We start from the raw sequence: 11,377 nt of genomic DNA, 5'->3' as shown, positions 1-11,377 counted from the left end.
AGTTGGCAGGCTTACAGATTAAAAGAAAATTGTGTCATAGATTCCCACAACTGAGTAAATCTGAATATAACCAATCAATCATGTAGTGTGGACTAACATGTACTGGGCAATGCGTAATTACCATTGACATATTTGCAATCCCAATCAGCCAGACCAATGAGGAAACTCTACTAAACTGAATCTGGTTGATGGGCTCCACTTTACCTGCTGGAATACAAACCTTGTGGACCTTTTCCATGAGATTGCTTATTTGCTTTACAGATGCATGGAGAAAAGCTAAAGAGAATTGGGCATGTGTGCATCTAAAATTTGCAATGTTTGTGGCGTGTAATGGAAGGGGATGTTAATCAACTGGTTTATGAAATAAAAGATTGTGGTCATACAACCAATGGGACACGATCTTCTCATTCACACTGTTCTGTTGATTTGAATTGGGAATGAATATCAAGATTTCAGTCTCAATATCCTCCTAAGCACTGCTTTCACCTCCTTGTTCTGCAAGCTGTAGATGATGGGGTTTAACAAAGGGGTAAGAATGCTGTATTCTATGGACAGTATTACATCCAAAAGTACTGACGAAGCTGCGCTTGGCCTCAGATATCGGAAGTAACCTGTTCCATAGAAGAGACTGACTACAGTGAGGTGGGAGCTGCAGGTAGAGAAAGCTTTACGTCTCCCTTCAGATGAATTTATCCTCAGTATGGTGGAGATGATATGAATGTAAGACAGCACAGTGAGGAACAGGGATACAAGCCCAACTGTGCTCCCAGAAATGAAGAACAGCATTTTATTGAAGAAAGTATCATTGCAGGAGAGAGAAAGGATGGAAGGGAGCTCACAACTGAAATGATTTATGATATTTGAGCCACAGAACTGTAGCCTTAACAGTGGCAATGTGTTTGCAAGTGCATAAACAAAACTAATCATCCATGCACTGGCCACTAGCTTTTGGCAGAATGCCACATTCATGATTTCCACATAATGCAGTGGTTTACATATAGCACAGTATCTGTCATAAGCCATTGATGAGAGGATAAAAACTTCAGCAGTAGCCGAAAACAAAATAAAGAATGCCTGAGTGAAGCATCCACCAACAGAGATGGTCTTCTGCTTGGCAATGATGATCTCCAACATCTTTGGGACAGTGACAGTTGAATAACACACATCAAGGAAAGAGAGGTAACTCAAGAAGAAGTACATAGGACTCTGAAGAGGTGGACTGGTCCTCACAAGCAGCATGATTATTACATTCGCCAACAGAGTTAGCAGATAAATCAACAAGAAAAGGAAAAATAAGAAGATCTGGAGCTGAAGGTTGTTGGAGAGGCCAAGGAGAAAAAAATAGTATTCAGTGGTTTGGTTTCCCATTGAAAGTTATCTGAAGGATGCACATCTAAAAAAATGACCAAAGGTTATTTAATAAAGAAACAAACATGAACATCTCAAGAGATAAACAATTATGATTTATCTGGACTGGGGTTATGCTTGAATGTAATCTCACAACTGATATCTTAAGTAACAAGACTATAAAGTTTTCTTTATAAAAAGCAATAGTAATAGATTTGCTACAAAGCTTAACTTCAACGACTGTTGTAGAGTGATTATGGCAGTTTCTGAAAAGGCAAAATACTTAGGGAAGGCTGAGGAAATGAATGCCCTCCACACTAAGATTGCTAACAGTTCTACCTCGGGTAAAAATGATGTGGGGAAATCAGCATATTTATTCACACTCTCCATGGGTGCCATATGCCACTTAAAATATATGTTTTGAGGTGACCATGTCTGCTGAAGACACTCCATACATTGAGAAAATTTAATGAGTATTGGGAAGCAAACTGACAAGATCTCACCCAAGGCAGAATTTCAGAGGAAAAATTAGGGCTACTGTATCTGCTTGGGCAAGATATCTGAGGAACATCAAAGGAAAGAAAAAATGGTTTTGATAATAACTAATTGCAGTTTTGAAGGAATTAGTTTCTAGATATTTTTTTGAGATCTCTGCTCAAACTGCATCCTAATTTTATTGTTTTCAATTATCTATTATGAAGCAGCCTAGAAAGCTAATTCAACTTTTCAGTTAGCTAAACTTCCATTATGTGGTTAGTCAGATCAGGTGGTAAATGCTTAGGGACCCTCTCCTGCCACCCTGTACCAATGATACAACAGGTTATAATTCTTTCACTATGCTATAACATTTTATATCCCTACCACTAAATCCATCTGCAAAGACCAGAAATGAGTTGTCACTTACCAAGCATTTAATCCACAAGTGCATCCACTATCACTATACCTAAGATCACAGCTCAAGCTGAAATAAACTTCCGCCCACTCAGAATGTTCATTATAAAATATTAATAGGAGGCAAAGTGTGTGTGGGGAAAACTCATCTATATTTATCTTCTTCATTTAAATTGACCTGTTGGGGGGAATATTACCTTGTATCTCCCCAGGCTATGATGTATTATTTGGTTCAGAAGAACCATATGTAAGTCTTGGTGTGATATATTGGAAGGCAGGGGAATAAACTGGATGATGTCATACCCTGCCATATGCTCTTCTGAAAGTTATCAAACAACTTTTCTCCTGATACTATAAAATCGTATTGTGGCTCAATTTGAAGTCAGAGCCATGAGGTTTGCGAATCCCGCCCCCCCCCCCCCCCCCGCCAAAGGAAGATGTAGTACAGAGATCAGGAATGTGCCCTCAGCTCCCATGGTCCCTTTGGAGAGCAACTCTGCTTAGAGCTGAATAGTTTGTTCATTTAAGGAAGGGAGGAAAATGGCCGAAGCACATTTGCACAGCCACTTCTCACATGCCAAATAACAGAGAACAAGTGGCTTGCCGATCATTGAATTCTGATTATACCTCTTGCTTGCCTGGATGGAAGAGGGAGAAATGTTTGAGAGTTTAGGTAGAGAGCTCAGACTTTTGCGTGGACAGGCGGAGTCCCCCAGATCGCGAGCACCCCCCCAGTCATGTGGAATAACGACTAAAGACAACGTGTTATGGGATTAAATTGGCCACAACCTTATTAAATTTCAAATGTGGGTAGACCTTGGCTCAGGCATTGGGCGTTCTCCCTCCCCAGTCCCCAGCTGGGGACCTAGGGAGCATCAGGGTTATCCAATGTGGGGGGGGGGTGGGCTGGCTCTGGAGAACATATGTTCAAGCAGAGATAGCCGCCCCTGTTATGCCGCCGCTGCAGGGGAGAGCAATGACGACCTTTTGGCGTACGGTCAAAGCCTCCCTTCAGAAACCCCTTTAACGGGGAACCCTGGTATCGCCGCTGCAAAGAGGAAGATGGACAAAAGGATTCCGCCCAAGGCCTGATACCGCCAAAGTTGTGACGTTTTGATACGGGAAAGGCAAACCTGCCAATGCAGGGGAATTCCTTTCCGGCCCTTTAACAGCGACCTTAACGTAGCAGCGCCTGCATACCTGTGAAGAAAAGTTAACCTGCAAAACCTGTGAAGAAAAGTTAACCTGCAAAATAAGACATTAACTGAGGGTGGGTAGGGTGGGAGAAGCTCTGGAGCCAAGTGAGGATTCCCAAGTAAGATCCTCCCTCTATTGTGTGGACAGGTAGTCCCTCCCCTACCTGACCTGGTCTCCTTGGCAACGCTTCCCCCAGGCGGGATTGGACAACTGACTGAGATAGGCGGAGACCTCCAGGTATCCCACCTGAGGGAAGACGAAGCCAAGCCTATGCTGATGGAGCCACTCCAGATCCAAGGGCTGCATGCGTCCATAGAAAGGGCGCCCCCCGTTTTATGAATATATGCTACTGTGCAAAGATAGTTGTGCTGGTTACTCCACCTTTGTTTGTTCCTGGCCCTTGCCATCAGTGTTATAATAGCCCTGGTAGGCTGCCCATGACAGAATGTATCCTTCAAGGTGAAAAATATATATGTCCCCATCCATATTGTAAGCCATCAAGCTGAAAATACCCCCCCCATCCATATACAGTGGTTCAACAGCCTATTGCTTCCCCTGCTTTCCCAGGACTGCAGATATTGTGTAGCAGTGCTAACAGCCACATCCATGAGTGATGTCAACCACTTGCCAGTAAAGGCAAATGAACTGCACTCACAAACTATGCCTGTCCAGCCTAGAATAAAGCGAAAACTATTCCATGTTAGTAAACTTTCACAATTAAAACAGACTAAAAGTAAATGGGCTTAATTGCATTTACTGAATAGTCTCTGTATTCCAGGGAGACTTAAGTGCAACTATAACATGAAAAATATCATAAGGGCAGAATTCCCTAGAGCTCAACATGAACCAATATTAACAGGCCTGGGACATTTCTATTGTTCAGTTGCAAAGATGCATAGCCAGCACATTATGCGCCACTGGCTTTTTAAGTAAGCTGGGTTACGTGCAATTGCTACAACAAATCACCATTTCAGTAATACTGGGTGAAACTTGGGCTAGACTGGACTGAAAGCGAAAGGGGTTGTTTCTTCTTCATTATCTTTATCTTTTACTATAGACCATTTAAGATGCATTTCTTCCAATAAAGACGAAAGTATCCCTCTGTGTAGCAAGTGCTCCTTCAGGAAACTTCCCTGGTGAGTTTCTTTATAAAAACACTTATTACAATAAATGTGTTTATATTCTTACAGGAAATAGGTTCTATCAACGGCTTCATAGCCTTGATAGCTAAATGGAATACTCATGTGCAAAGGCACTTTGTCTCTGGCTACTAGATTTCAGGGAGAAACATCAGGGGAGGCTTATTTCTTTAATGCCCAGCTTTCATGTTCCTGGAGACATTAGTTGACCACAGTTGAAAATGGAATTTTCAGGATCTTCTGGATCAGATAAGCTGATAAGTCTGCTCCAAGATGACTATTCTAAATGTTGTTGTTGCTGTTGTTACTACTAGTAGCAGGAGAATCCTAAATATAACTACAATGTTCACCATCCCTGACTATTAGCCATGGTTACTGTGGTTGATGGGAATGGGAGAATAATGACACCTGGGGAGTCACAGTTTCCCATCCCTGAGATTTAACAGCTTGCACATCTGTGCAGTAGCTGTATTTTGCTCAGACATAATAATCATCAGCATCCACAGTAATGGGTGGGTGGGGGTCAGACTAGCCCACCACATGTATACAGAATTTGTTCAAGTTTTGCTACTCAGCCAGATGAGAGATTAGGACACCACCAAAAATGTTTCAAGCAAGGAATAGAGAACTAGCCCTATTGAATTAGGTAGATTATATATTCTACACAATTGTTGTAGAACTATGTGATGGGTGTAGAATAAAGTATGAACTTTGTGAATAACCTTTGCCTGGTAGAAAACTTGTGACACCCTGTTTATCTGGAATGACACAAGTTAAGTTTTATCACGTCACTGACAAACTTAGCTACATGTTCATTTTGAGGCAGCCAACCCCTAATGCAGCCAGTGCTTTTTTGTTTTTATGGATAGTGACATCATTATACAGTTTAGCCAGCATGGGACATAATAGAATCAAGTATCTCCTGTTGCTGTTGCATGGCAATACCCGCCCCCTCCCACTGATGGAGTAAATAAAGACAACGGACACGGAATTTTAAGTTAATGGGCGAAAATGGCCACAACTTTATTGATTACAGGTAAGAGTGGTATTGGCTTTTAGGCATTGGCCCTAACAGACTATCCGGTCTAACTGGGAAGGGTTAAGCACCAACAGGGGGAGCCCCCGAGATGCACATCCCTAGGCGCTCCCCAAGGGGTTACCGCTCGGGAGCGTGCTTTAGGCCCTAGCCTCCGTAGGTTCCGGACGAGGCGACGCCCCCCGGAGTCCTTTAACGAACTACCCTTCAGGATTTGGGGGAGGTGATGGCATTCCTCCCCCCCGACTTCATTTGCATAACAATACCCCTGCCAATGCCTAACTGCCAAAACCAGGGAGTTGTGACGTTTTGCTACGAGGTAGGCGAAAAAACCAAGTGGCTTCTAAAATACAGCCAATTAGGCAAATGGAAAAACTCCTACCAGGCCCCTTGCGGTGACCAGCCGAAGCCCATAGCAAAGTCCGCAAGCGAACCTAAAGGGCGGGTGGGTGGGAAACCGCTGCTGCTGAAGAGAAAGAAAGGGGCGAGCCAAGGCTACCCTGACCTTAAGTGCACCTAGAAACCCCACCCCTGCCGCCAGCCGATTGGCTGGCGCTGGGGGCGATGAATATTCAAGAGGCTGGGGAATCCCGGAGTCCCGTGGGGCTGACGCCAGCCCTGCAAGAGCATGGACGGGGGCGTGATCCTGCAACCCCCCCCCTCCTTAGGTCAGGAGTGGCTTTGTGTTCTGGTTAGGAAGATCAAATTCTTACCTCACTTCTAGAATGTATCCTTCAAATTTTGAGCAGCAGCCTATGCATGAATCATTTAAAAAACAATAAAATTATGGATTAGAAAATACAAGCTAAAAGTTTTCTGTTTGTAAAAGGCAGGAAAAAAGAGGTTTGGGGGTAAATGGATTTTTTTAAAAAAAATAACCTCTAACGTAGAGGCAGCTAAACGTTTGGCTTTTCAGATATTGGTAGACCACAAGTTCCACTATTGGTAGTGCTGCATGGAGTCCAACAATATCTAGAGGACAAAAGATAGCCAAGGCTGTTGCAAAAAGTATGCCAGTGTATACAGGAAATACATGCAGTTACCCAGACACAGAGGAATGTTGACATTGTGTGTACCTCAAATAAAGCTGAAGAGCAGCACAGTATAATTACTTTGTTGGAACAGAGCAAGGTCCATTCAAATCAGCCTTTGAATTGGACCAATTCTTTCCAAAAAGTCATTGATGATAATATTTATCACTGCAAATTTTACTTTTGAAATTCATCAGTCAGTACTGTGGTGCACCTAGAAACAGCATCAAATGTTTTTCATTGATCCAAGGTTTCTTTTTTCTTTTTCTTTTAAAATGAATGGAAGAAATACAGAGGGGGAGGGGGGAAGAGGGGAGGGGAATTATATTACACTGAGCCAAATTATTTTTTTATAGGTAAAATGCTGAGAGGATGAATAAAGAATTTATTAATTTGTTTTTTTGAATAACAAAGAATTTAGACACTGTTCTTTATCGTTGTTGTTTTTTAAAAATCATGATTTCCATTTCTTTTTATTGCTTATATCCCTGTAGCTTTCTGATATAATGGAGAAAGAAAATCGAACTGTGGTTACAGAATTTGTCTTTCTTCATTTCACTAGCATCCCCAAGCTTGAGATGGTGTTGTTTGTGCTCTTCTTAATCATCTACATCTTATCTCTCATGGGGAACTTGCTGATTATACTCATTGTGGTTGTGGACTCACGCCTACAGACCCCCATGTATTTCTTCATCTGCAATCTCTCGATGGTTGAAGTCTGGTACACCACTGTCACAGTGCCAAAGATGTTGGAGAATTTACTGGCTCAGAAGAGGACAATTTCCATTCCAGGATGTATCACTCAATATTATTTCTTCTTTGCCTTTGCTGCAATTGAGCTGTTTATTCTGACAGCCATGGCTTACGACAGGTACCTTGCAATCTGCAACCCTCTACGATACTCCGCCATCATGAACCCTAGCACTTGCAGAAATGTGGCTGTGATATGCTGGGTTGTGGGATTCATATGCCCTACATTCCCTTCCTTCATGTTAGCTAAAATTTCCTTCTGCAGCCCCAACAAAATCAACCACTTCTTCTGCGATGCTGGGCAGATATTTCGCCTTTCGTGTACTGACACTTATTCTATTCAGGTCATTGGCTACGGCTTCAGCAGTGTTATTGTAATGGCCACTCTTTTGTTCACTCTAGGTTCTTATGTGCAAATCGTAATCACTATACTGAAAATGTCTTCTGCTGCTGCCCGGAGGAAGACATTTTCCACCTGTGCCTCCCACCTCTCTGTAGTCACCATCTATTTTGCGACACTCATTTTCATGTATGTCCGTCCAGCAGTAAAATACAAATCTAATGCCAACAAAATAGTAGCTGTTTTCTACTCTGTAATCACACCCTTGCTGAATCCAATGATATATACCCTGAGGAACAAGGATGTGAAAGAAGCTTTGAAGAAAACTTTTCTCATAAATAAAGTCTAAAGCCACCCAAAAACAAATAGCTCTAAAATAGCTTGAAGTGATTATGAAACTCACACTGAAGGTAGTCCCTGAATTACCCTTCTTTGCACCTTCCTTGAGTGTATTTCTGAGTGTAGCTGTGTGTGCATTTGTGTGTGTTTCCTGCTTGAAAAGTGTCATTTAAATGTAATCCTGTTTCTTGCATGCCTAGTTAGAGAGGGATGTGTGATCTAAAACAGGAAATCGGATCCTCCTAATTGAGGGGCTGCATTGTGCATGGGCCCAAGGTGCTCCCTCCATTCATGGAGGGGGTGGGGGATGAGCCTGAGCCACGCGGTGGCCCCACGATCATGCCATGGCTTATTGGCCAATCGGAGAGTGGGGGCCTTTAAAAGGTGGTGGTGCATTGCTGGGGCTTTACCTGGCTTCACGCCGCCGAACACCTGCCCACCCCCCCAATGTTTTAGATGTCTGCTTTGGTCTTGCTCTGGACTTTGGTTGATCTTCTGTTTTGGAACAGGGGCCGGGTAGGACTTTTTTCCATTTGGCAGATTGGCACTGGCCATTTGGTTTTCGCCTACCTCTTAGCAATCGTTACAACTTTGTAAGGTTTGGTGGTTAGGCATTGGCTTAGTGAGATGTGGGGGAGGGGAGGTGCAGCCATCACCTGCCCCTCCAGGTACAAGGGTATTCCAGTAAAGGAATCTGTGGGTTGGGTTTCGTCCAAAGTCTGATTGGGGGCTAGGGCCATGCCAGGACCCAGCAAGAACCCTGGGGTGAGTTTCAGTTAGTCGCCATCGATGGAGCTCCCTCTTTTGGTGGTTTACCCTTCTAGATTTCCTGCAAGGCGGGCAGGAGTCAGATATAGTTATTGCTAATGCCTAAGCCAGTACCACTAACATTTCTGTAATCAATAAAGTTGTGGCCTAAATTATGCCCATTAACCTTTAAACTAAAATTCTGTGTCAATATGTTTTTATTATTCCTGGGGGTGCGCAAATGAGATCACTCATCCACAGATAATCAGTGGCATATTGTTTTGAGTTGACATATTTAATTTTATGAATCAGTTTTCATGAATCATATTGAGTAAATTCAACAATAAAAATGTATAATATATGCATATGATTTTTTTGCGTCAATACAGATAGTCTGGGATTTTAAAAATCCATTTGAATGGTCTGTTGGAAGATGAAGGTCTTCAACAGGTGCCAAAAATGCAATGAAGATGGAACTTGCCTAATATATAACAGGTGGAAGATGCAAAGTCTGGGTGCCACAGCACTGAAAGCCCAATTTCTATTTCATATGGACTGGATTTGCTGATGGTATGTATCTACAGGAGGCTCCTTCCTGCAGAGCACACTGATCAGCTGGGTATATACAGGGTGGCGCAATTATTTAGATAAATTTGTCCTGAGCTTTGTACACTGGTACTAGCAATTTTATCTGTGCCTGAGTACTCTGCCTAATTCTAGGCTAGAACATGTCTCAGCTTTCCAAATAAATTGCTGACCAATAAAATGACTGTGATTCAAGGTGAAGAAAGGTGATGTTGGGCTGACATGGGAATGCACCTCGTATGACAGTGTCTTACAAGTATTTGCATTAGGTCATTTCCCATTGTTAAAAACATGGGAAACAAAAAGTAGTTCTGATAGTGGTAATTATTTGCAAAGAGCTCCAAGGTGGGAATAGTCATCCCACCAGAATAAATATTTGTTTGGTTTGGGAATTAATGTATCCTTCATATAAAATGGATAATTATATGCTTACAGTACATTTAGCCAACAGATTTGTGCTTGGAAGAATTGAGGATCTGTTTTATTTTATCAAAAGGGCACATGAGTGGAGGCCTTCTGTTCTCTGCTCACTCTGCTTTACATTCCTTCCAGGACAAATCTTATTTTGCTCTGTTTCTTGTGACATATCTGGTAAGTTCATCTGTCTTTCAGAAATGTGCATATTTATGCACACCATCTGACCACACTGACCCATTTTTGAACTGCTTTAGTTTTCCTCTTCATTTACAAGAAGCATTGAATCTAATAGATAATGTCTAATTGTTTCCATATTGATAGTTCTGCTGCAGAATGTCAGTGCATTTGCCTTGAACATTACAGACGATTTTGGAGGTATTTCAGGGCACACGCTTTATTCACATAGGGTACTGGCTGAACATGTTAATGGTGAAAGTCACTGTGCTGGCCAACCTATGTTTCAGAAACTTGATTATATTAACCTTTTCATTTAGGGACCACAACAGGCTTTCAAGGAACTCCACATTTCCCCAGAACACAGCTTGAAAGCCACTGCAATAGTATAACTCATACTCCTCATAAACGTCTTATTTCTAAAACATAGTTTTATTTTTATCTCTTTTGTAGGGCAGCTCAACTTTTATGTATCATTTAAGACTGATGTTTTCCTGTTTGTTTGTTTGTTTGTTTGTTTGTTTTGAATATTTATACCTTGTGTTTCCAACAAATTAGTCAAAGGAAGCTTACAAGCAACAAGTAAGGATACAAAAATGAATATAAAACCAAAGAGCAAAGTACGTACAAAGGAACACAAAAAGCAGCCTTATATTGAGTCAAACAGGTGGTCCATCTGTTTTGGTATTTCTACACTGACTGCCAATAGGTCTCCAGAATTTTTGGCAGGGGTCTATCCCAGTTGTATCTTGAAATACCAGGGGGCGAGTTTGGGACCTTCTGCATGCAAAGCAAATGATCTACCATTAAACTGCACATGCCCTCCGCCCCCAGTCCCCCGCAACAGCATTCTGCCAGGTGACAGAAGTCATTATGTGCTTTGTTTTCCATTCCTTGATATCTGTCTTGGACGAGAGGAATCCTAATGGTCCTCACTCATATGACTAGTGGCAGAGGCAGGAGTGTGTTCCCCCTCCATGACCCAAAAGTATGTGTGAAAGAACTTTGTGCCCATCCCTTTCTTTTCTCTGGGTCACGGAATAACATGCAGAAATTTTCCTGAAGCTTGTAATGGGGAAGGAGCTTTTTGAGGACACAAAACTCTGTGTGTGCATCAAACCCTTTCTCTGTGCTCTGTACTTGAACTGCAGAATTACATTGAAATCCTTCAAATCCCAACATAGCAATGATTGAGATAGATATAGATCAGACATCCTCAACCTCAGCCTTCCAGATGTTTTGGCCTACAACTCCCATGATCCCTAGCTAGCAGGACCAGTGGTCAGGGATGATGGGCACTGTAGTCTCAAAACATCTGGAGAGCCGAGGCTGAGGAAGCCTGATATAGATGATTATAGCTATAGATTTGTTTCAAATTTAAGTA

General features: G+C 42.2%; 2 protein-coding genes across 2 annotated transcripts; one reads left to right on the top strand and one right to left on the bottom strand.

The window, feature by feature from the left end:
* Positions 1-444: 444 nt before the first annotated feature.
* Positions 445-1,368, bottom strand: LOC310748608 (olfactory receptor 5A2-like; the record flags this gene model as incomplete). Its single annotated transcript, XM_083584460.1, has 1 exon — positions 445-1,368. The coding sequence occupies one exon, from the start codon at positions 1,366-1,368 to the stop codon at positions 445-447; it is 924 nt and encodes a 307-aa protein (XP_083440586.1).
* A 5,779-nt stretch (positions 1,369-7,147) lies between these two features.
* On the top strand, positions 7,148-8,080 carry LOC310748607 (olfactory receptor 6N1-like; the record flags this gene model as incomplete). Its single annotated transcript, XM_083584459.1, has 1 exon — positions 7,148-8,080. The coding sequence occupies one exon, from the start codon at positions 7,148-7,150 to the stop codon at positions 8,078-8,080; it is 933 nt and encodes a 310-aa protein (XP_083440585.1).
* Positions 8,081-11,377: the final 3,297 nt, after the last annotated feature.

Source organism: Podarcis filfolensis, assembly GCF_964270895.1.
Source record: "Podarcis filfolensis genome assembly, chromosome: 13".
NCBI lineage: Eukaryota > Metazoa > Chordata > Lepidosauria > Squamata > Lacertidae > Podarcis > Podarcis filfolensis.
This window is presented reverse-complemented; position numbering and strand designations above follow the sequence as displayed.